General features: G+C 41.9%; 1 protein-coding gene across 1 annotated transcript; it reads left to right on the top strand.

Annotated features, from left to right (window-relative positions):
* The first annotated feature begins 6,770 nt into the window (after positions 1-6,770).
* On the top strand, positions 6,771-24,053 carry LOC110486124 (uncharacterized). The gene is made up of 7 exons (XM_021557493.3): positions 6,771-7,798; positions 17,875-17,971; positions 18,766-18,843; positions 19,412-19,605; positions 19,818-20,871; positions 20,962-21,127; positions 21,375-24,053. Exons 1-6 carry the CDS (start codon positions 7,730-7,732, stop codon positions 21,105-21,107), a joined length of 1,638 nt encoding a protein of 545 aa, XP_021413168.2. The 5' UTR covers positions 6,771-7,729; the 3' UTR covers positions 21,108-21,127; positions 21,375-24,053.
* The last annotated feature ends 1,772 nt before the right edge of the window (positions 24,054-25,825 follow it).

Here is a 25,825-nt window from a genome sequence, read left to right as displayed (position 1 = left end):
CTCTGGGAAATATTAAAATTAGGCTATACACTAAGCAGTGTGTTAATTTAATAATAAAAAGTGTGGACCTGTATAGACACTGGATCAGTGTTAAATTTAACACTCAGTTTTGATTTAACACTGGATAATTTGCAATGTGGAAAGGTACAGTGGGGTAAAAAAGTATTTAGTCAGCCAACAACTGTGCAAGTTCTCCCACTTAAAAAGATGAGAGAGGCCTGTAATTTTCATCATAGGTACACTTCAACTATGACAGACAAAATGAGAGAAAAAAATCCAGAAAATCACATTGTAGGATTATGGTGGAAAATAAGTATTTGGTCAATAACAAAAGTTTATCTCAATACTTTGTCATTGCCAACAAAGGGTATATAACAGAGGTCAAATGTTTTCTGTAAGTCTTCACAAGGTTTTCACACACTGTTGCTGGTATTTTGGCCCATTCCTCCATGCAGATCTCCTCTAGAGCAGTGGTGCTGGAGCTGTTGCTGGGCAACACGGACTTTCAACTCCCTCCGTGTGGTTCTGGGATTTTTGCTCACCGTTCTTGTGATCATTTTGACCCCACGGGGTGAGATCTTGCGTGGAGCCCCAGATCGAGGGAGATTATCAGTGGTCTTGTATGTCTTCCATTTCCTAATAATTGCTCCCACAGTTGATTTCTTAAAACCAAGCTGCTTACCTATTGCAGATTCAGTCTTCCCAGCCTGGTGCAGGTCTACAATTTTGTTTCTGGTGTCCTTTGACAGCTCTTTGGTCTTGGCCATAGTGGAGTTTGGAGTGTGACTGTTTGAGGTTATGGACAGGTGTCTTTTATACTGATAACAAGTTCAAACAGGTGCCATTAATACAGGTAACGAGTGGAGGACAGAGGAGCCTCAAAGAAGAAGTTACAGGTCTGTGAGAGCCAGAAATCTTGCTTGTTTGTAAGTGACCAAATACTTATTTTACACCATAATTTGCAAATAAATTCATTAAAAATCCTACAATGTGATTTTCTGGATTTTTTTCTCATTTTGTCTGTCATAGTTGAAGTGTACCTATGATGAAAATTACAGGCCTCTCTCATCTTTGTAAGTGGGAGAACTTGCACAATTGGTGGCTGACTAAATACTTTTTTGCCCCACTGTATATCTTTCATCTCTCAAGGGGGGAACATTGTAGATGAGGGGGAGTACATGTAGGCCAGGGTTTAGTAGAATACTTAGTAGATGGCTGCAATGCTGGCAATACAGAAAATAATCATACTGTACAATCCTGATGAGACAAATCTTAAGCTATAGCCTCTCATCTTGCAGCTTGAGTGGAGTGTGTGCCTGTATTTGGTTTCCAGGGAGGGATAGACATGGAAATGGAGGAGCAGGTACAGTATAATATGCATCTGATGAGAGAGGGATTTCCCCACAGACAAGACCAGCACTCAGATCAAACAGAGGATCCTACATCTGCCCGCGTCACAGAGACACCTGGGACCATAACAACTCACATCAAAACCATGAAGGGGAGAGAGAGGCATAAATCATCCTCTACAGAAGTGACAACTTAATAACCACATCACATTCATACCGTATGGAGCATGGACACACATATTCCTACAAAACACACACACACACACGTTCATACCAACATACACGTATCGTACATTCTTATACCTCTTGCCACATACAGATACGTAACATACATGACATAAAACAGAAAGGTGGACGTTTCATGCACGCATACACACAACGATGGATCGTTTTATCAGAGGGATAGTTTTATACACAGCAGATAAATGAACAGCATTCAGCTACATTAAATCTGCAATGTTGAACACCTTCGCACACTCACACTCACTGGCCTTGTCTAGATCCCATTTCCTCCAAACAGAGAGAGCTTTATCGGCCATTGAGAAATGACAGCACTCGCTAAAATATTTGAGGGCTTTTTCCGAGATCCAAAGGGGGTCAAGGGTTCCCGGGCTAACTTTTCATTGCTCTTGGTATTTACTTTAATTCCCTTTTTCCCATCGTGGCTAGAGTGGTTAAATAGCTAGCACACTGTATTAAAACGCCTCAATATAAATGTCCTTAATATCAACATAAATATGAATGTTGCTAAGCATTAAAAGCTACCCTGTTTTGGGTTTGTTTACTTTTTTCCGTCAGAGTGGGGAGGTTGGTGTAGATTGTTGTTGGCAGTGGAGCCTCGGGCCAGTTCAGAGTTGAGTTAAGGTCAGTCCTCCTGCCTAATTATGGTCCATTAACCTTTGGTGTTGTTCTTACCTCCAGCCCTAACATAGGCCTCGACTCGTATTCCACTTCAGTCCCCCCATTCCCCTCTTAAACCTCTACTCTGACCCCCCACTAGAACCCAAATACTACTTCTTCCCCGACGGAGACTTTTGAGGGTCAAAGGATGATGTCCTCCCTCTCAGACGAGATGGTCTACACAAACAGATGTTAACAGATGTTACAGCTGTTACTGTATGATACGGTTCAGTAATTAAATGACTATCATGGTTATCTTGTCTCTCTTATTTCTCTCTCTATTTTACACTCTTCTTTCTCTCTCTCCCTCACTCGCTCTCTCTAACGCACTCGTCCTTTCTCTTTATCTCTCTCTCTCTTTGTCTTTTGTTCGTTCCGTCATTATCATGACTAATACTTCCACCAGTGACTTGACTCATAATGGATATGCCATACAGCTCGTGGCCTTGGATAAATGTGTGAACGTTATGTACATATACATATATATATAGCTCAACAGCTCAGTTTCCTCCATCGATTGCAGGCAGAACAGAAACAATGGCATCATATTATTCATCAGGCTTTAATTAGGCACCTTCCGGCAGCAGCCCTACTGGTGGTCATGTGTGGTCAGCAGAGACTATGGAACTAGTCTATATTCTTTCAACGCAACCTCCAAAGCAAATGGAGAACTTGGCCATAACTGCAGGCACCACATATTATGGAGTGTGTTTCCATTGTAAGTATGGAGTGTGGTGCTGTCTGGAGTTTGGCATGCTTTCTTTCTGAGGAAGTATAAGGTGACTCCCTACATACTGTATAAAACTGAATTTAAATATAACATAATTATAAAGCTCATATAAGTTTGTCCTGGGCTCATGTTTAAGGACAATGATCACGATGTGATACGAGAGCAAATGTCCATAAAGGCAGAGAGCCTGAAAGAGGCTGGACAGGGAATAGAGTTCAGCCTTGACACAGTTTAGCTCATCCAAACTAGCTCATCCAAACTTCACCTCTGGCCCTCTCTTTAAAACCACAATGTTTCACTGAACAGTTTTTCAATCGGGACTGATTCCTCTAACACCCACACACAGCTTCTATGAGCCTCAGCGCAAAATGCCAAACACAGTCACATCTCTGTCTTTGAGCAATGAACATTTCCTCCCTGACCGCAATGTGGTTTTGTCCCTGGCAATTTACAGCAAAGCACTGTATTATTTTCCCATTATATTTATGACATACTTATCTGCTAACAAGTGATGTGGTGTTTCTCAACCCCGTTGCTGAAGCTCACTCTGTGATCTAGTTCTTTTGGCTGTGACTTCTTCCTCTCTCTTTTCTCCCTTTTCTTTTTCTCTCCTCTTTTTTCCGCTTTCCCTTTCTACAGTATAACGAAAACTATAAAACAAGTGACACATGTTTTAATTTGCAATAATAGAGATGTATCAACAAATCGAATCAACTTGTAAGCATTGCATCCAGTCCATAATGTTGGCTCGCTATTTTGGGGTTTAAGTCTAAGTGAGTCTACGTTTGCTGAGTCACAGGCAGTATTGCCCAGAAATGTTCCATAAACATGAGCAGATACTGTAAGGAAAGGTTATCATATCTGAGACACCCCATAATATAGCCCATAATGTCAAAATGGAGTTGTGTTTTTAGACATTTTTTACAAATTATTTAAAAATGAAAGGATGAAATGTCTTGAGTATTCAACCCCTTTGTTATAGCAAGCCTAAATAAGTTCAGGAGTAAAAATGTACTTAACAAGTCACATAATAAGTTGCATGGACTCACTCTGTATGCCATAATAGTGTTTAACATTATTTTTGAATGACTACCTCATCTCTGTACCCCACACATACAATTATCTGTAATGTCCCTCAGTCAAGCAGTGAATTTCAAACACAGATTCAACCACAAAGACCAGGGAGGTTTTCCAATGGCTCACAAAGAATGGCACCTATTGGTAGATGGGTAAAAATAAAATAAAAAGCAGACATTGAATATCCCTTTGAGCATGGTAAAAGTTATTAATTACACTTTGGATTGTGAATCAATACACCCAGTCACTACAAAGATACAGGCGTCCTTCCTAACTCAGTTGCCTGAGAGGAAGGACACTGCTCGGGGATTTCATCATGAGGGCAATGGTGACTTTACTACTCTGTGACAGGATAAAACTGAGGATGTATCAACAACATTGTAGTTACTCCACAATATGAACTGAAATGACAGAGTGAAAAGAAGGAATCCTGTACAGAATAAAAATATTCCAAAACATGCATCCTGTTGCAATAAGGCACTAAAGTAGACCTGCAAAAAATGTGGCAAAGAACTTAACTTTATGTCCTGAATACAAAGTGTTATGTTTGGGCAAAGGCAACACATCCCTGAGTACCACTCTTCATATTTTCAAGCATATTGAATGCTGCATCATGTTATGGATATGCTTGTCATCGACAAGGTCTAGGGAGGATTTTAGGATAAAAATGAACGGAAAAGAGTTAGGCACATGAAAATCCTTGAGGAAAACTTTTACCCGTGGAGAACAGGCTACTCAGATGAATGGTGCTCATTTAATGAAGTTAGACCAAAGTTGAATCAATGTATGCAAGGTCACATAATGATAGTATTATACATAACATAACCAAATATAATAGCATAGTATAACGTTACTGTAAGACAAAAACACCACCGCAATTTTCTTTCATGTCGCCAAAAGTAGGCTATGCTACAGTTGGTCAGTGGTGTAAAGTACTTAAGTAAAAATACTTTAGAGTACTACTTAAGTAGTTTTTTGGGGTATCTGTACTTTACTTTACTATTTATATTTTTGATTACTTTTACTTTAATACATTCATAAAGAAAATAATGTACTTTTTACTCTTTACACTTTCCCTGACACCCAAAAGTACTTGTTACATTTTGAATGCTTAGCTGGACAGGAAAATTGTCAAATGCATGCACTTATCAAGAGAACATCCCTGCTCATCCCTACTGCCTCTGATTTGGCGGACTCACTAAACACAAATGCTTAATTTGTAAATGATGTCAGTGTTGGAGTGTGCCTCTGACTATCCGTTCATTTAAAAAACAAGAAAATCATGCATCTGGTTTGTCTAATATATATTTTTTATACCTAAGTATATTTAAAATCAAATATTCAAGTAGCATTTTACTGGGTGACTTTCACTTTTACTTGAGTCATTTTCTGTTAAAGGTATCTTTACTTTTACTCAAGTATGACAATTGGGTAATTTTTCCACCACTGCAGTTTGTTATCACCACCGGCTCTAAAATTCACCCACGGGACAGTACATGATTCCAAACAACATTGTAGGCTACTTTGAAACAACAGTGTATAACTCAAGAAGTTCTAAGTTCATATCCCCATGAAACTGATAGAGATCAACTGATTGGTATGCAGATTCTGCATGGATGTTTCATGGTAAAACTTGAAGAATTATCTTTCACATCTTTTGAATGAGGTGGTGTTTTTGTCTTACAGCAAAGTTATACTGTGCTATTACATTCAGTTCTGTTATGTAGAATACTATCATTATGTGATCGTGCAGACATGGATTCAGCTTTGATCTAACTTTATTAAACAAGCACCATTCGCCTGAGTAGCCTGTTCTCACCGCATAAAGTAGAGAACATACACATGTGCAGAACATGATCTGCACATGTGCAGAAGCTTCAGGATATTTAGTCTGCCAGAGTTGTACCGATTAACTTAAGAATAAATATTGCATTTATAATAATAATTAGAAAAAACGTTCTCTCTTGCTTCAGAGGATTTGCTTTGATTTTGTTGCCTGTATGCTTTAAGTCTGGCCTATTTATTTGAATATTCACAAATACAGTAAGTGAACTGCTACTGTATGTTATGCAGCATTTTTTACATTAATATTCCAAAATACACAAAATATTTCCCCGAAGTATACATTTTTCCCACACTGCAATGTAATTTATGGTAATATACTATATTCAGTTTATAAGTATGTTACTGCTGATTATACAGTAATTAACCATGACATTAACAGGATTTGTTTTACAGTACTTACAAACATCTGTGCTAATAGGCTATTAAAAGTATGCTGAAATCGCCATTTCCTGGTTGCTAAAATTCTAATAGTTCACCTAATTTCAGTTTATTTGACAAACAAGCAAGTGTAGAGTAGTGTAGAGAATCTTTGTACCATCTAAACCGCTGTGAAACATATTTTCCATAACCAAAAATATTATATTTTCAGCTGTTTGAAGCTGGTGTACAAAACCGAAAGTAAAAGATGCAAAAACGAAACTTAAGAACGGAAAGCTTAGAAATGGGGCATGTAGAACATATCTACTGCGTCTTAAACTTGCTTTCAATGAGAATGACAGATCTATAACACACATTTCTGTGTGAATTTGGTTGGGTCGCCCCCAAAAAATACATATTGCAGCTTTTAACACATGATTGCAGACATAACCTCTTGCAATAACTCATACCAGACTTCTCCTTTAAGACCTTTCCGTCAAGACGCAGTAGCCCAGTCAGTCCTTTTTATATAGGCCCTGCCTTCAGGGGGCGGGAGAGATACTGTACAAACTCTAGGAAATCAGCTCTCCTGTCCCATGCGGTAGCGGCGTAATCAGGAGGGAACAGGGCTGACGCGCACCGCGCCACAGAGAGCTTTGGCTATTGATAAGCCTGTGACGAAGGAGCGGACAGCAAACTCCCATTGTATGCTACCACACTTGTGCTGCGCTAAGAAGCGCACCGTGCGTTATAAGGAGAGAATAACCTCATGAAAGGCTACAACGCGTGGAAAAGGAACATAAAAAGGGATTTTAATCAACTTGAAAAGTGTTGATGTCTCGAGGGATAACCTAGCATTAGCCTATACTAATGTGTAAATAACATTTGACTGATCTAGTCTATAATATTGTTTGGAAGCTTTGTTTTATGTATGCAAGCCATTTAAATTGGTCAGAAGATGTTTTTCCTCATTACATTGATTATTTTTTTAGGATAATGTTTGAAGTTTATTTTAAAGCCATCGGCTATAACATTTGATGTTTTAATTCCACACTAGGACTTTTACTGACTCGAATTGTGCGATACCAAACTATCTGAGACTATCATCCCGACCGCAGGAGATTGTGTTTGGAACACACCACAAAAAAAGTTCCTTGGGGATTTAATACATCAATTCAAGATGGACCAAATCATCTTTAAAAAAGTCGCCTTACTCCCCTAGTCCCCTGACAGTGGAATTTCGAGCTCAGTGGACGTTCTAAGTGGGAAGCGTATAATTGAGTAGGCAACAATTGCTAATTGACTGGATATACTTTGCTGAGACAAGCGTGGGTGTCCGTCTGCTCGCAACGCCAGGAGTTCCAATTCCACAGAGCGAGCCGCTGTCCCTGCGCTTAAGTGCTGAGGGAGAGACTCGTGCTGTTTCCATAAATGCTTGGTCAATCGCGGAGAATCCAGCCTGGGCAGCAAGATGAGCTCGTGGGTTTGGGTTCAGCTGCTCGCGTTGTTTGCGACATGTCTGCGGACGGGCAGCGCAGAGGTATGTGACGAAGTCAATTAATAAGAAATGTAGGTCTAATTGCCCATTCAACGGTTCGTTGCCAAATATATGTTTTTCTGTTTAGTTCATTTTCTTTGTTTCATTTCACTGTGAATGTTAACATTAGGGACCATTATTGAGCATATTTGATACCAGGGCCCAATTGTTGAACATTGTTGAATTTCAGGATCATTGAATTTTAACAACGTTTGCACTGGGGCTTGTGTGCTCTCGAAACAAAAGGCACCAAAGTGTTACATTCAATATTGTTTTGTACAAAATAAATGTGAACCAGGCCCCTCACCCCTCCACTTAGTGTATGGCTGTGGCCTACAACCACATGTGCACTTGTAATTATTGAGTAATTATGAAGTATATAGCAATTAAGGTGCTTCTTGTAAGTTAAACTGCTCATCATCTAAACCACACCTTATGCCAGCTCATCTCATGGCTTTAATGCTTCTATATAAAATATATTTTGAAACGGTCCTGAGTTTCACTTCAGGCTGTGAGGGCCTCATGGCGAGGACATCCGATTGGGCCCTGCTTGGCAAGGTAACCATAGAACAGTTACAGCACATGGCAGACCCATCTACAGAACATAAACTTCTTATCGTCCAGAATCCCAAAGTGAAAATAACAATCTTTCTCCATTAACCTGCATTTTCTGTGGTACGCTTGGGGCACATGCTCTGATGATGCGCTCATTCGTTGGGCCCCATAACTCCCCAACGCTTGTCCACATGCTCATGATCAACATGGGCCCCTCTCCAGATGTCTAAACTCATAAACCTGTCGATAAACATCATATGAGTGGAAGGTGGAGGCCATGTAAAATCTCACCAGACCCATCCTGAAGTATGCCTGGGAGCTAAGCAAGACCAAATGTGTGTGTTTGTGTGTGTGTGCCCACAGGATATTCGACAGGCTAGCAATAGGATGAGCGCTTGTCACAGCAACACAACTATAAATCATTCTAATCATGCTATGGCTGACTATTGTCTTGAGTCATTAAAAAGAATAGGAAAAAAAAATTTAACTCAAGGAGAGAGGGGCTTCGTCTTGACTGCTAGAGTCGATTCTATGTACTTTGTATCGTGGCATACACAGCAAGTATCCTACAAGTTCCTTTCCCAGGATACATCCTGCATATGACACATGTCAAGTGCATGGTGAATTATACCATGGTGAGTCCTGTCCCCTTATGGTTATCTTTAAGAGAGGCGATATAATTAAAGTATGAGGGTCTCATTTTGATAGGCTTGAGAAGAGGCCAAAAAGGCCATAACTTTAATATAATAATATACACTGAGTGTACAAAACACTAAGGACACCTGCTCTTTCCATTACATAGACTGACCAGGCAAATCCAGGTGAAAGCTATAATGCCTTATTGATGTCACTTTGTTAAATCGATTTCAATCAGTATCGATGAAGGGGAGGAAACAGGTTAAAGGAGGATTTTTAAGCCTTGAGACAATTGAGACCTGGATTGTATATATGTGCCATTCAGAGGATGAATGGACAATACAAAATATTTAAGTGCCTTTGAACGGGGTATGTTAGTAGGTGCCTGGAGCACTGGTTTGTGTCAAGAACTGCAACTCTGCTGAGTTTTTCACAAGTTTAGAGTGTGTATCAATAATGGTCCCCCACCCAAGGACATCCAGCCAACTTCACAACTGTGGGAAGCATTGGAGTCAACATGGGCCATTATCCCCGTGGAACGCTTTCAACACATTGTAGAGTCCATGTCCCACCGAATTGAGGCTGTTCTGAGAGCAAAAGACGGGAGGGGGTGAGGGGGTGCAACTCAATGTTAGGAAGGTGTTCTTAATGTTTTGTACACTCAGTATATATGCCATTTTGTGGACACCTTTATCCAAAACAATTTACAGTCATGCGTGCATACATTTGATATACTACTGGTCCCAAGAATTTAACCAACTATCCTGGCATTGCAAGCACTATACTCTACCAGCTGAGCTACATTGGACCATCTTTGGGACATTCACAGGAATTGGCAGTAGTGGCTGTGGGAAGGGACTGTAGTGAAACGAAGCTCTGACTATGACAATATACACACACAGTCTTCAGTTATGGGAAAAGAATGCTTTGCTGGGTTTCCTTGAATGCAATTCAGTTGCTTTCATGCTATCAGATCTATGACTTCCTCTAGTGTGTCTTTTTCCCAGAGCTGCCAGTGGTGTGTGGTGTCCACCACATTTGTCATGTCAAAGACTAGGCTTTTGGAGGCAGCCTCGGAGGGACGCAAAAAAAACATCCCAAATCATATGAATTGCCCAGAGGACAGGTTGTTGGAGGTGTCAGTAAGGATTGATTAGAAGGTATTGTTACGTATAGTTGAAGTAGTTCTCTGTCATCTATACATCCTCCCATCCAGTGGTGTATTAGTGTTCATATGCCTATAGCTAGTTATCATATGAGGTGTCTTTGAGGTATACCATCAGAGAATTCCCTCAATCATCTATATCAATCAAATGCATTTATGAAGCCCTTTTTACATCAGCCAATGTCACAAAGTGATATACAGAAACCCAGGCTAAAACCCCAAACAGCAAGCAATGCAGATGTAGAAGCACGGTGGCTAGGAAAAACTCCCTAGAAAGGTAGGAACCTAGGAAGAAACCTAGAGAGGAACCAGGCTCTAAGGGGTGGCCAGTCCTCTTCTGGCTGTGCTGGGTGGAGATTACAGCACATCGCCAAGATGTTCAAATGTTCATAGATGACCAGCAGGGTCAAATAATAATACTCACAGTGGTTGTAGAGGGTGCAACAGGTCAGAACTTCAGGAGTAAATGTCTGTTGGCTTTTCATAACCGATCATTCAGAGTTAGAGACAGCAGGTGCGGTAGAGAGAGAGAGAGTCAAAAACAGCAGGCCCGGGACATAGTAGCAAGTCCGGTGAACAGGTCAGGGTTCCATAGTCGCAGGCAGAACAGTTGAAACAGGAGCAGCAGCAGGTGGACTGTGGACAGCAAGAAGTCATCAGGCCAGGTAGTCCTGAGGCACTGTCCTCTGAGAGAAGAGAGAAAGAGAGAGAGGGAACATACTTAAATTCACACAGGACACCGGATATAACTCCAGATATAACAGACTGATCTTAGCCACCCAACACGAACTATTGCAGCATAAATACTGGAGGCTGAGACAGGAGGGCTCGGGAAACACTGTGGCCCCGTCCGAAAATACCCCCGGACAGGGCCAACCAGACAGGGTATAACCCACCCACTTTGCCAAAGCACAGCCGCCACACCCCACACCACTAGAGGGATATCTTCAAACCACCAACTTACTACCCTGAGACAAGGGATAGTATAACCCACAAAGATCTCCCCCACGGCACAAATTCGAGGGGGGCGCCAACCCGGACACTCAAGTGGGTTGAGTGGGTTACCATCCACCACTCAAGTGGGTTACTACCCACCACTGCGACCAGTGTGCTCTCGTTGGCTGGCTCTCATTACATATTCGTCGCCAAACCCACTGGCTCCAGGTCATCTATAAGTCTTTGCTAGGTAAAGCCCCGCCTATCTCAGCTCAATGGTCAGCATAGCAACACCCACCCGTAGCACGCGCTCCAGCAGGTATATTTCACTGGTCATCCCCAAAGCCAACACTTCCTTTGGCCGCCTTTCCTTACAGTTCTCTGCTGCCAATGACTGGAACGAATTGCAAAAATCACTGAAACTGGAGTCTTATATCTCCCTCTAACTTTAAGCATCAGCTGTCAGAGCAGCTTGTACCTGTACACAGCCAATCTGTAAATAGCACACCCAACTACCTCATCCCCATATTGTTATTTATCCTCTTGCTCAGAAATTCTAGGGACAGTAAGGACGCCTGCATCTTGTGACTGCAGCGTACATGTAGGTATGTATGGCAGGACCAAATCGGAAAGATAGGTAGGAGCAAGCCCATGTAAGGCTTTGTAGGTTAGCAGTAAAATCTTGAAATCAGCCCTAGCCTTAACAGGAAGCCAGTGTAGAGCGACTAGCACTGGAGTAATATAATCACATTTTTGGATTCTAGTCAAGATTCTAGCAGCCGTGTTAAGCACTAACTGAAGGTTATTTAGTGCTTCATCCATGTAGCCGGAAAGTAGAGCATTGCAGTAGTCTAATCTAGAAGTGACAAAAGCATGGGTTCATTTTTCTGCATAATTTTTGGACAGAAAGTTTCAGATTTTTGCAATGTTACATAGATGGATATGTTCAGATATGTCTTGATATGTTCGTCAAAAGAGAGATCAGCGTCCATAGTAACACAAAGTTCCTTCACCGTTTCATTTGAGACTCAGCCCCGGTAATATTATTAATTGTCAGATCCAACAGAAGATCTCTTTGTTTCTTGGGACTTAGAACTAGCATCTCTGTTTTGTCCGAGTTTAAAAGTAAAACATTTGCCGCCATCCACTTCCTTATGTCTGAAACACAGGCTTCCAGGGAGGGCAATTTTGGGGCTTCACCATGTTTCATCAAAATGTACAGCTGTGTATTGTCTGCAGAGCAGTGAAAGTTAACATTATGTTTCCAAATGTCATCACCAAGAGGTAAAATATATAGTGAAAACAATAGTGGTCCTAAAACGGAACCTTGAGGAACACCAACATTTACAGTTGATTTGTCAGAGGACAAACCATCCACAGAGACAAACTGATATCTTTCCGACAGATAAGATCTAAACCAAGCCAGAACTTGTCCGTGTTGACCAATTTGGGTTTCCAATCTCTCCAAAACAATGTGGTGATCAATGGTATCAAAAGCAGCACTAAGGTCTAGGAGCATGAGGACAGATGCATGGCCTTGATCTGACACCATTAAAAGGTAATTTACCACCTTCACGAATGCAGTCTCAGTGCTATGATGGGGTCTAAAACCAGACTGAAGCATTCCGTAAACATTGTTTGTCTTCAGGAAGGCAGTGACTTGCTGCACAACAGCTTTTTTAAAAAAAATTGAGAGGAATGGGAGATTCGATGTAGGCCGATAGTTTTTTATATTTTTCTGGTTCAAGGTTTGGCTTTTTCAAGAGAGGCTTTATTACTGCCACTTTTTGTGAGTTTGGTACACATCCGGTGGATAGAGAGCCGTTTATTATGTTCAACATAGGAGGGCCAAGCACAGGAAGCAGCTCTTTCAGTAGTTTAGTTGGAATATGGTCCAGTATGCAGGATTTGAGGCCATGACTATTTTCATCAATGTGTCAAGAGATATAATATTAAAAAACTTGAGTGTCTTGTTCCTAGGTGCTGGCAGTGTTGTGCAGACTCAGGACAACTGAGCGTTGGAGAAATACGCAAATTTAAAGAGGAGTCCGTAATTTGCTTTCTAATGATCATGATATTTTTGTCAAAGAAGTTCATGAATTGAATCACTGCTGAAGTGAAAGTCATCCTCTCTTGGGGAATGCTGCTTTTTAGTTAGCTTTGCAACAGTATCAAAAATACATTTTGGATTGTTATTATTCTCCTCAATTAAGTTGGAAAAATAGGATGATTGAGCAGCAGTGAAGGCTCTTTTTTGATACTGCACGGTACTCTCTTTCCAAGCTATCGGAAGACTTCCAGTTTGTTGTAGCGCCATTTCCCTTCCAATTTTCTGGAAGCTTGCTTCAGGGCTCGGGTATTTTCTGTATACCAGGGAGCTAGTTTCTTATGACAAATGTTTTTTGTTTTTAGGAGTGCGACTGCATCTAGGGTATTACGCAAGGTTAAATTTAGTTCCTCAGTCAGGTGGTTAACCGATTTTTATACTCTGACGTCCTTCGGTAGGTGGAGGGAGTCTGGAAGGGCATCTAGGAATCTTTGGGTTGTCTGAGAATTTATAGCACGGCTTTTAATGATCCTTGTTTGGGGTCTGAGCAGATTATTTCTTGCGATTGCAAACGTAATAAAATGGTGGTCTGATAGCCCAGGATTACGAGGAACAACATTAAGCTCCACAATATTTATTCCACAGAACAAAACTAGGTCCAGAGTATGACTGTGGCAGTGAGTAGGTCTCTAGACATGTTGGACAAAACCAAAGCCTTTTGAAGTGGGTCTGTGGACTTTTCCACGTGAATATTAAAGTCAACAAAAATGTAAATGTTATCTGCCATGACTACAAGGTCCGATAGGAATTCAGGGAACTCAGTGCGGAACGCTGTATATGGCCCAGGAACCCTGGAAACAGTAGCTACAAAAAGTGATTGAGTGGGCTGCATAGATTTCATGACTAGAAGCTCAAAAGACAAAAATGCTGTAATTTTGTTTTTGTAAATTGAAATTTACTATCGTAAATGTTAGCAACACCTCAGCATTTGCGGGATGCGCAGGGGATATGGTCACTAGTGTAACCAGGAGGAGAGGCCTCATTTAAACACAGTAAATTCATCAGTCTTAAGCCATGTTTCAGTCAGGCCAATCACATCAAGATTATGATCAGTGATTAGTTCATTGACTATAACTGCCTTGGAAGTGAGGGATCTAACATTAAGTAGCCCTATTTTGAGATATGAGATATCACAATCTCTTTCAATAATGAGAGGAATGGAGGAGGTCTTTGTTCCAGTGAGATTGCTAGAGCGAACACCGCCATGTTTAGTTTTGCCCATCCTAGATTGAGGCACAGACACAGTCTCAATGGGAATAGCTGAGCTGACTACACTGACTGTGCTAGTGGCAGACTCCACTAAGCTGGCAGGCTGGCTAACAGCCTGACCTGCACTCTCTCATTGTGGAGCTTGAGGAGTTAGAGCCCTTTCTATGTTCATAGATAAGATGAGAGCACCCCTCCAGCTAGGATGGAGTCCGTCACTCCTCAGCAGGCCAGGCTTGGTCCTGTTTGTGGGTGAGTCCCAGAAAGAGGGCCAATTATCTACAAATTCTATATTTTGGGAGGGGCAGAAACGTTTTCAACCAACGATTGAGTTGTGAGACTGCTGTAGAGCGCATCACTTCCCCTAACTGGGAGGGGGCCTGAGACAATTACTCGATGCCAACACATCTTTCTAGCTGATTTACACGCTGAAGCTATGTTGCTCTTGGTGACCTCTGACTGTTTCATCCTAACATCGTTGGTGCCGACGTGAATAACAATATCCCTATACTCTCTACACTCTACACACCAGTTTTAGCCTTAGCCAGCACCATCTTCAGATTAGCCTTAACGTTGGTAGCTCTGCCCCCTGGTAAACAGTGTACTAGATGATTATTTTTAAGTCTAATACTGCAGGTAATAATGGAGTCTCCAATGACTAGGGTTTTCAATTTGTCAGAGCTAAATGGTGGGATGCTTTGGCGTCTCAGACCCTGTAACAGGTGGAGGAGAGACCAGAGAAGGCTCGGCCTATGACTCCGGATCGTTGCTTAATAGGGAGAACCGGTTGAAAGTTTCTGTCGGCTGAATGAGCGACACCGGTTAAGCATTCCTACAGCATTTCCCTCCAGAAGCCATGAGATAATTGTCCAGCTGCAGGGACTGTGTGAGGGGATTTATACTACTATCTGTACTTATTGGTGGCACAGATGCTGTTTCATCCTTTCCTACACTTAAATTACCCTTGCCTAACGATTGCGTCTGAAGCTGGGCTTGGAGCACGGCTATCCTCACCATAAGGCGATAGTTATCCTGTATATTATGAGCACAGCGACTACAATTAGAAGGCATAATGTTAATGTTACTACTTAGCTTTGGCAGGTGGAGGTCGTATAGAACCATGTCCAGATAAAGCATCCGGGGGGAAAAAGTTGATTGAAAAATGTCCAGCTAGGGAAAAAAAAAAAAATATATTAAACTATTATTAAAAAGTAAAAACAACTAACCGCATAGCAGCACGTAAACAAGTCCACAAGTGTGTCCCGGAAATGAAATAGATTCATGTGTCCTAACTCACTTGCCGGAGAGAAAGGAAACCGCTCAGTCATTTATATATATCCCACTGAATGGAGTCTAGCTGTATAATGTAATGTCTGAATATGTTTGTGTGTGTTCCTATAAACATATGTATAAACCATGTGCTCATAGGCATGGTTTTAGGGATTGCATGTGAGAATGTGCAGTGTGCACATGTTCACCCATATGTGTGTGTGTGTGCATGCGTTTGTGCATTTGTATGTGTGTGTGTGTGTATATACACTTGCATGCTGGCAGGCAGAAAAACTAGACCCATAATTATGTATCATTACTCCTTACCTCTCTACTCCTATAGCCTGTACCTGGCATTCCTCAGCTCAACCCACTTCCCATGAAACATCACTAGGGCTTTTCCCAGATGGCACTGTATTCTCTGTTTAGTGCACTACTTAAGTCCGATAGGGGTCTGGTCAAAATTAGTGCACTACAGTATGTATGATACCAGTTGAGATGCAACCTGGGCCTGTCTCTGTTCAGAGAGATGGAGATCTACTGTATGAACGCTCTAAAATAAGTGCCTGTCTCAGCCTGTGTGATCAGCAGAATGACCGTAGATTTTAGAAGACACTGACTGTTCCAGAACTTCCACATGTGACTCAGTCAGATGCTTATTTGTGTGTGTGTGTGTGTGTGTGTGTGTGTGAGCGTGCATGTGATTTAGAGTTTTGATTTAGAGTAACTCCTGGACTCCTTTGGTATTATAGGGTAAATGTTATGATTTTCTGTTTACGCCAGGTTTGTTTAGCAGTTGCACAGGGTAAAGTGTTTATTTAATTTTTCCTGCTCAGACACAAATCGCCATGACAGTGGCCACCCTATGAACAAAGGCCCAGACCATAGTGTGCAGCCAGCACAATTTGAATGCGCCCCAAATGCCACCCTATTCACTTTAGAGGGCACTACTTTTGACCAGGGCCCATATGGCTCTGGTCAAAAGTAGTGCATTAAGGAAGTAGGTGCTTTTAGGGCCTCAGCCTTAGACTGGGGCCAAGGAGAGGAAATCACTGGGATGGCTCCTCAGGGGCATCACTACATAAATAGAGATGTTAATTTAACTCATGGCATTTTCCTTTGGTATGACTTGACTTTGTGCAATGCCCAACAACAATGGGGAAAAGTCAATCGTATGTACATGAATAGTGTGTGAATGCCGTTCACAGTTGGCTTCTTCCTCCTCAAAGCGCTCCCCAAAGGGCTTCGGCTTATTCTCACAAGAAACTGAATGAATTAATGCAACAGACAGAGGTCGTTCGGCTTGTGTTAGCTCCCTGAATTAATGCCTAGACACTAGCTCAACAGGCTAACCCAGTTTTGTGGTGTGCAGGAGACCCAGGATTCGAACCCAATAGGTCAAACAGTAGACCCAGCTAGTAAGAGTTAATATCTCCATCGATGCAACTTCTTCTCCTTTCTTCATTCACCCCTCCATAATTCCCCCTGATGTCCATCTCTCTGTTCTGATCCACCTCTCCTCCTCCTCCTCTCAATCACTCCATCCCCCACTACTTCCTGAACCCTTCCTGACTCCTGTGACCCCTAAGTATTAGCAGATGAGGTGACACAAGGCCAATAGTCATTCACCCCCTCTTAGTGGCCATTGTGAATCCAAGCAGCCATTTCCTTCATCCTCTTGTTTAATTTATGATTAGGGGGGGTAAGTCGGGTTACCCCCTAACCAGAGAAAATGTATGGGGTAAAAAACACATTATTTTCTTTAGGAATGTAGTGAAGTAAAAGTAAATCATTTCAGAAATGGTAAAGTAAAATACAGATACCCCCACAAATTACTTAAGTAGTACTTTAAAGTATTTTTACTTTAAAAAAAAATTGAAATAAAAAAAAGTACTTATTTAACTAGGCAAGTCAGTTAAGAACAAATTCTTATTTACAATGACAGCCTACACCGGCCAAACCCAGATGACTATGGGACTCCCAATCACGGCCGGTTGTGATAAAGCCTATATTCAAACCAGGGTGTCTGTAGTGACGCCTTTAGCACTTAGATGCAGTGCTTTAGACCGCTGCGCCACTTGGGAGCTTTCATGTACCACTGCTGTTGTCCCTTTCATTCCGTATCTACACAATAAATTGGGAAGCTGAGAAAATATCAGATTTGGGAGAATCTAATTTTATTCCTGTCTTATCTCTTTCTCTCAGGGGGATCCTCTCCCTCCAGGTTTGGTGGAGCTGGTTAGGGGCAACCCTATCTCTTCCATAGAGGACCTACAGCTGCTGCTGCTCAGTGACTCCATAGGTAAATATCTCTAACGTTGTACTATACTGATACTCATCAACATACCTATGCCATTTAGCAGAATTTGCTTACAAAGAGACCTACTGTCATAGATGCATATATTTTAACGTACAGGTTGCCCCGGGATTCAAACCCACATCCTGGTTTCCGAAGCCTAATACTCTATCAACTGCGCTGTACAGGATCACAAGCAAACCAGACACACTGGTCACGCCAAGAGATGGAGGCTCTCTCAGACTAACTAACCCGACCAACAGAGACTGAGGGAAAAATAATGAAAACGTTGTCACATGATGCCCAGATTTCATTCCCAACAGGGACAGGCGAAAATCACACACAGTAAAATACTACAAACAGAATCTAACAGACTGACTAACAGACAAACCGTCAGACCCACAGGGGCACAGAGGGCAGAAAGACTTCTTAAATAGACACACATATTGCCCAGATTTGATTCCCATCATTGAATAGCGAACATCACACACAGTAAACAGTATATACAAACTCAACGAGATAAGAGAAACAAAGAGTGAAGTATTCAACGTCTCAAGGTACAAAAACATACAAACAATGAGGTTATGACAGAAACAAATTCCCACACAGACATATATTACAGGGAAGTTAAACATAAACAATGCTTCAAAATCTCTCATAAACACACACATGCACCATACACAGACGCGTGCGAGCACACACACGCACACACGGAGTAAAAGTCATAACAATAAACAATTGAAGTAATGAGTTGATTCGATCTGTAAACTAATATTGGAGTGTATTGTTTTTTTTCTCAGATGAGGATATTTCGGAAGATTTTTTGCCCAGTGGACAACACTCCAACAACACTAGCAACCGACTACCAAGGAGACTGGGTGAGTTTGCACCTTCCTCATATTTCTCTGACACTAGGCTATAATATATATTTCCGTCACTCATGTTGACTTGGGTGGTTTTGGACAGCTGTATCTAATCCAAACTGAGTTGCGCAATGCATGTTTTGGTAAAGAAACATCTAAAGTATGTCACCGATTCATTAGTTATTTGCTGAACAAACACAAATACGACGTGCAACTCCAAGTTACACTCCAAATAGTTCACCTGCAGCAAGTACAGTATGGAGACTCATGCATACACTGTTTCACTGTTTCAATAGCATGTGATTTCTTTAAACAGCATAAGTAATATAAACAGTGTAAGTATAATTAGTGTAAACTAAATGTTTTCTACATTTTGAGGCCTATGTGCTGGCTGTTTTGTAGGCACTGAGCAGTGTAGAGGGTATGCTTTTAACATTAAGCCTGAGGCTAACTCCAGCACATTTACAATTATGTGTCTGATATGTTGATTAATGTACACTGTCCCATCTTATGAAACCTTTAAGTTATATGTGACTTTAAAAAAAAAACGTTTTAAATGGTCTGTTTGTCTTTGTTGTCTCAGACGCCCAGCCGGCTCAGCAGGCGTTATGTAAGGTGAGGACAGAGGTGATGGAGGTGACCCGTGCCATGTTGGACCGCAGCAACGCCAACTTCATGTTGTGGCCTCCCTGTGTAGAAGTACAGCGATGCTCCGGCTGCTGCAACACCAAGAGCCTGCAGTGTGTTCCCGTGCTGACGCACACCAGGCACCTACAGGTACATATTCACCACCCCCCATCTCAACCCATGTCCCCTACCCTGAAACTTTTGCCCAGGTTGTTTCTGTAGAGAATATTCACAGCTAACTTAGGCCTACCTGGTCAAATAACAGGTTAGTCATTACATGTTTTTTTTATTTTTTAAGCGGTTTAGTCATTTTGAATTCTGCACTTCCGCGGAGCTAATCTCCTCCACCTCCTCCTCACTAGGTGATGAAGATCCAGTACGTGGAGAAGCGGCCCAACTACTCCAAGGCCGTCGTCTCGGTCCACGACCATGTGGAGTGTCGCTGCCAGCCCGCCCCTCGCCCCCCGGCCGTCCCCAAGAAGAAGTCCACGCCCCGCAGACAGCAGAAAGACAACAAAGGAGAGGGGCATCCAGCCAAGGCCAGATCCAAGGAGGAACTGCACCGCAGAGATGAGCTGAAGCACAACCAGAGGATCCAGCTGGAAGACCTGCTGGACCAGCACTGGAACCCCAAGGACACCTCCTCAGACGCAGGGGCGGGGAAAGGGGGCTATGGGCTAGACCATGACAAGATGGATCCTCAGTGGGTACTTAACGCCACCAGCCAGCTGGGAGCTAAGGAGTGGACCGAACGTCGACATCACGATGACATGGAGGAGGGGAGAGACAGTAGTGGTGTCAGCGGCACTACAACCGCAATGGACATCGACATGGCACAACTTGACCACGAGAAGAGAGACGGGGTCGAGACACGAGGGGACACACTATTTAACATCACTGAGGGTAATGTCAGTAGGGGAGATAGGCAGCAGGGAAGTCTGAGTCTCAGTGAGGGGGGAGACCAGGAGACACATAGACAACCCACACAAACACAGAGTCCCTCGCTACGCACCAACACATCAAAGCAACAGCGACATGGGACCAACTCCTCCTCAGAAGAAACCAAAAGCAGAGAGGGAGCCAATCAAAGAATGGAACAGAGATTCTATCCTACGGAGGAAACCAATCAGAGGCCCGAGAGCAGATTCCCTCCCCTTGAGGAAGCCGATCAAAGACGTAAAGACAATGAGACCCCCGATTCAGAGAGGAGGCTCCAGCACGCTCTCCAACTGGAACAGGAGAAGCTGGAGGAGGAGAGGAAGGAGCTGTTGTTACTCCACAGGAGACTGGACGATGAGAAGGTGAGACTGCACCTGAGACGGGAGCAACAGAAACAACAGCAAGAAGAAGAGGAGCAGAAGTACCCTCGGCCTAATCATAAACATCATCAAACTCAAACCACCACACAAAGAACAGGTAGACAGAGAACATTGTGAGCTAGCATGTGTTTTGGACTTATGTTTCTCAGTTTAAATTGTATTCCAAACTGCATTCTTGTTCTCCCAGACACAGTGTCGCCCACTTCAACGCGAGCGCCCTCAGACCTGGCTGGTCCCCGGCCACCTGCTCGGCCCGGCCCACCTAGGAAGAGAATGAGGAAGAACAACCGCAAGCGCATCAGCAAGGCTGCAATGAGAGCAATGCTAATGTAGAACCTACAATCTCTCTGCAGGTAAGAGAGTTTCTATCCGTTCTAACATAAATACTTCCAAACCCATTCAAATACTTTCCAAGTACTTTCAAATACCAACACTTTAAAATACTTTTTGGGGGAAAGTATTTACACACAGTTTTCAAATACTTTCCTAATCCTTTCAAATAATTTCCAAAGAAAAGTGTATATTCATATACAAAAACTACGAGCCTGGTCTAGAATGTAACCATTTAAAAATATATATCTGTTTCTCCTTCTCATCCAGGGAGTGAGGCGCTCGGTCTTTGTTCTGGACAATCCAGTGGCGACACCGAGCAGCTAATTCCTTTCTTATGAGTTTATATTCATGTGTCAGTAACCTGCGCATCCTGTGACCGTGAGGTATTCCCTAATAGTACTAATGATTGTCTGGTGAACCCAAAACAACCCTTGGACAGAAAGAAATATGGGACAAGAAGAATGGGATGTAAATGCATACGAGGCTGAGGTGATCCATCAACATTTGTCTGATCCGTCAAAAAATGATCTCCTTTTAACAACAAGATGTTCCTCCAGTCGGATCAAGAACAGTGGAACGTTGGAACAGAACATTCAAACAACATTAGGACTTTGGGAGATATCATTGGAACACTGGAAGAACGTTGGAACGTTCACAAGGATGTTGGACTGTTGCTGGACAGCGCTATTGGACCTCCCTCATGACTTTTCAACGGCGTAGTAAAACCACTCCTGTCCGTAGAGAGCAAGTCGGTTAAAAACTCTTTGTATGCTCTTCTGAGGCATGGGTTCATTATAACTCACAAGAAGTGGACTGATCACGCTTGTCAACGAGAGGAGAGAGAGCATTTTTTTTTATATGTCCGTCCAAATCTCCCATTTTTCTATGAGCAGGAGATGCTGAAAATATGTGTTTTTGATTGAAAATATATTTCAAAAGTACATATTTTAAAAATGTTGCTCACTGGGTTCCGACATGGAAGAATACATTTTCTTTTTCCGACTAGAAAGGATACACTGGAAGAGGACCAGGAAAATACCATGACGAGCAGATATTACAGGGACAATGGGAAAGAAATGATGACATTAATATGAGCTAGGACTGTTGGAATGACTGGTCGTCTTGACTGATGCGAGCAGTATCCCTACATTGTACTTAAGCTTCTCTATATGTTCCATTCCCACACTAAGGGAGGGCTATAGAACTACACATCTCGTCAATGTCGAATCTCATTTTCTATCAAGATATTTAATTGTATTTAATTTGATCTGAAACACTGGAACTCCATCAACAATTAATGCACAGGTTACCATTCTCATGTTCAGCTGAGGCTTCCGCACTTGTTTCGGAGAGTGTGGTTAAAGATGCAAGGTGCTATGCAGGGGTTGCATTACACCTTTATGTCTGTCTTTAACATTATTTATTCCTTATATCACATAGGTCTCCTGTGTTCATTATCAATAGGATTACTACATATGAAGCATTTTGGGGGTTGAAATATCGACCCCTCTTCCGGTCTCAATATAATTTGAGCTGTCAGCCTTTGTGCACACAGGCCATAGTCTAGATTCAATCAGATCAAGCATTATCTGACGATAGCAGACAGCCGGATGTTTTGGCGGTTTTAGAGGAGGATTGGCGCCGTCAAATTGGCTCAAAGTCAGAAAATAAAGTGTAGTCTATGGGGAAATAATTACACTCAAATTAAAAACGAATTAAACATTAGGATTTCTATCATCCTAATCAAGGTGTAGATTACAACTCAGTGTTCCAACTTGTAAACAAGGCTGCAAAGCATTTCTGTTAATGAGACTTTAGGTATAATGCCGGGAGCCACTTACGGATTTGACAGCCCTAAATCGCCAAAACAACAGGCTAACGCGAACACGGATCTGATTGAATTGAGCCCAATGTAACTACAATGAAAAGCTTTGAAAAGGGAAAAGGTGTTGTCTGTTGCCTGCCATTCACTGTCTGTATGATAGACAAGTTATGGTAATGACTTTGTGTCGTTGTATAACTTTGTGTGTCAATGTGGGTGTGCATGTGTATGTGCATGTCTGTGCTCAAGCGTGTGTAGAATTTGAGTGTGTATGCCCGTTTGAGTGTTAGAGTAATTGTAAGTATGTGAACAGAATCATATTTATGTGTTTGATCACTAACACTCATGAATCCATAAGTCAGGTAGTCCCTTATTCACAATGCTCATTGCTAACCAGTCCTTGTCTGCTTAGTGAACAGTAGAGAATCAGACCTTGTGTATCCTGAGTCTGTGTGTTGCTTTATTTAATAAAGGCAGACAGACACAGCAAGGGTACTGGAATAGGCGCCATTGTCATTTTTAACACAGATAATTATGCACTATGCACTCTCTCTGTCAGTTTGTGACAGCACACACAAACACGCCCCAGACTGAGACCGCAGTATCGTGACCCAGCTAAAGCAGGGATTGTGGAGAAATCATACAGTGTGACAGTAATCCTAGTTTTAACACCCCTTTGCTACAAAATGTTGACATTTAATATCGATTAACAGTAAGTTGTCCTAAAAAAAAAAGGGTTTGAGCTTTGTTTATTAGTATCCTATGGATTTTACAGGGAAGTTTAGTAAAACTATTTGGTGAACAATCTAACACTACAATTTGAAGAGAAGAAGTGCCCTGATAAAAGTTTCAGATAATAAAATCAGCATGGGTTAGATGTGTCAAGCAAAGAAGCTCAGTGCTTGTGTGTGGGCCACTGCAGGTCACCTTTCTGGTATAGTTTGCTCACTTCAAATAACCTAACTACCAGCCAAATATAGAAAAAGTGGCATATTCCAGAATGCCTTCTTTCAACTGTAATTAGTTATTGTCTGTTTTGTTTTGAGTTATCAAAAAATGAATGTTGTGAAAATTGCCACTTAATTCTATTTTGATATGATTATAAAAAAAACACATGTGAGAAAGTGTACTTGGCTGTGAGCTTATATCCTGCTTTTTGTGTTGTGAAGTAAGAGAAGCTACCCACCCACTGGGCACAGACGTCAGTTCAACGTCTAGTTTGGATTTACATTTTGGTTGAGTTGTCCACTAAGGTGAATTCAAGTTAACATGTTTAATGTCACGTGCACAAGTTCAGTGAAATGCATCTCTTGCAAGCTCCAAGCCCAACAATGCAGTAATCAATATCCATAGCTGTCACGTGTGCTCCCTCTCCGGCCTCTAGGTCACCAGGCTGCTCGTTATGGCGCACACCTGTCATCATTGTTACGTGCATAATGACACTCACCTGGACTCCATCACGTCCTTGATAACCTGCCCTATATACAGAAGTTTACATACACCTTAGCCAAATACATTTAAACTCAGTTTCAAAATTCCTGACATTTAATCCTAGTAAATATTCCCTGTTTTAGGTCAGTTAGGATCACCACTTCATTTTAAGAATGTGAAATGTCAGAACAATAGTAGAGAGAATGATTTATTTAATATTTTATTCCCAGTGGGTCAGAAGTTTACATACACTCAATTGGTATTTGGTAGCATTGCCTTTAAATGTTTTAACTTGGGTCAAACTTTTTGGGTGGCATTCCATAAGCTTCCCACAATAAGTTGGGTGAATTTTAGCCCATTCCTGCTGACAGAGCGGGTGTAACTGAGTCAGGTTTGTAGGCCTCCTTGCTCGCACACGCTTTTTCAATTCTACCCACACATTTTCTATCTGGTTGAGGTCAGGGCTTTGTGATGGCCATTCCAATACCTTGACTTTGTTATCCTTAAGCCATTTTGCAACAACTTTGGAGGTATGCTTGGGGTCATTGTCCATTTGGAAGACCCATTTGCGACCAAGCTTTAACTTCCTGACTGATGTCTTGAGATGTTGCTTCAATATATCCACATCATTTTCCTTCCTCATTATGCCATCTATTTTGTAAAGTGCACCAGTCCCTCCTGCAGCAAAGCATCCCCACAACATGATGCTGCCACCTCCGTGCTTCACGGTTGGGATGGTGTTCTTCGGCTTGCAAGCCTCCTCCTTTTTCCTCCAAACATGATGGTCATTATGGCCAAACAGTTCTATTTTTGTTTCATCAAACCAGAGGACATTTCTCCAAAAGGATATGGCGGTTTTGGAGCAGTGGCTTCTTCCTTGCTGAGCGGCCTTTCAGGTTATGTCAATATAACACTCATTTTACTGTCGATTTAGACACTTTTGTACCTGTTTCCTCCAGCATCTTCACAAGATCCTTTGCTCTTTTTCTGGGACTGATTTGCACTTTTCGCATCAAAGTATGTTCATCTCTAGGAGATCGAACGCGTCTCCTTCCTGAGAGGTATGACGGCTGTGTGGTCCCATGGTGTTTATACTTGCGTACTATTGTTTGTACAGATGAACGTGGTACCTTCAGGCGTTTGGAAATTGCTCCCAAAGATGAATTACACTTGTGGAGTTCTACAAAAAAAAATCTGAGGTCTTGGCTGATTTCTTTTGATTTTCTCATGATGTCAAGCAAAGAGGCACTGAGGTTGAAGGTAGGCCTTGAAATACATCCATAGATACACCTCCAAGTGACTCAAATGATGTCAATTAGCCTATCAGAAGCTTCTAGAGCTTTTCCAAGCTGTTTAAAACTGTTTAAAGGCACAGTCAACTAATTGTATATAAACTTCTGAACCACTGGAATTGAGATACAGTGATACAATTGTGATACAGAAATACAATAAGTGAAATAATCTG

The sequence above is a fragment of the Oncorhynchus mykiss genome, chromosome 13 (genome assembly GCF_057628025.1).
Source record: "Oncorhynchus mykiss isolate SJ-2025 chromosome 13, ASM5762802v1, whole genome shotgun sequence".
NCBI lineage: Eukaryota > Metazoa > Chordata > Actinopteri > Salmoniformes > Salmonidae > Oncorhynchus > Oncorhynchus mykiss.
This window is presented reverse-complemented; position numbering and strand designations above follow the sequence as displayed.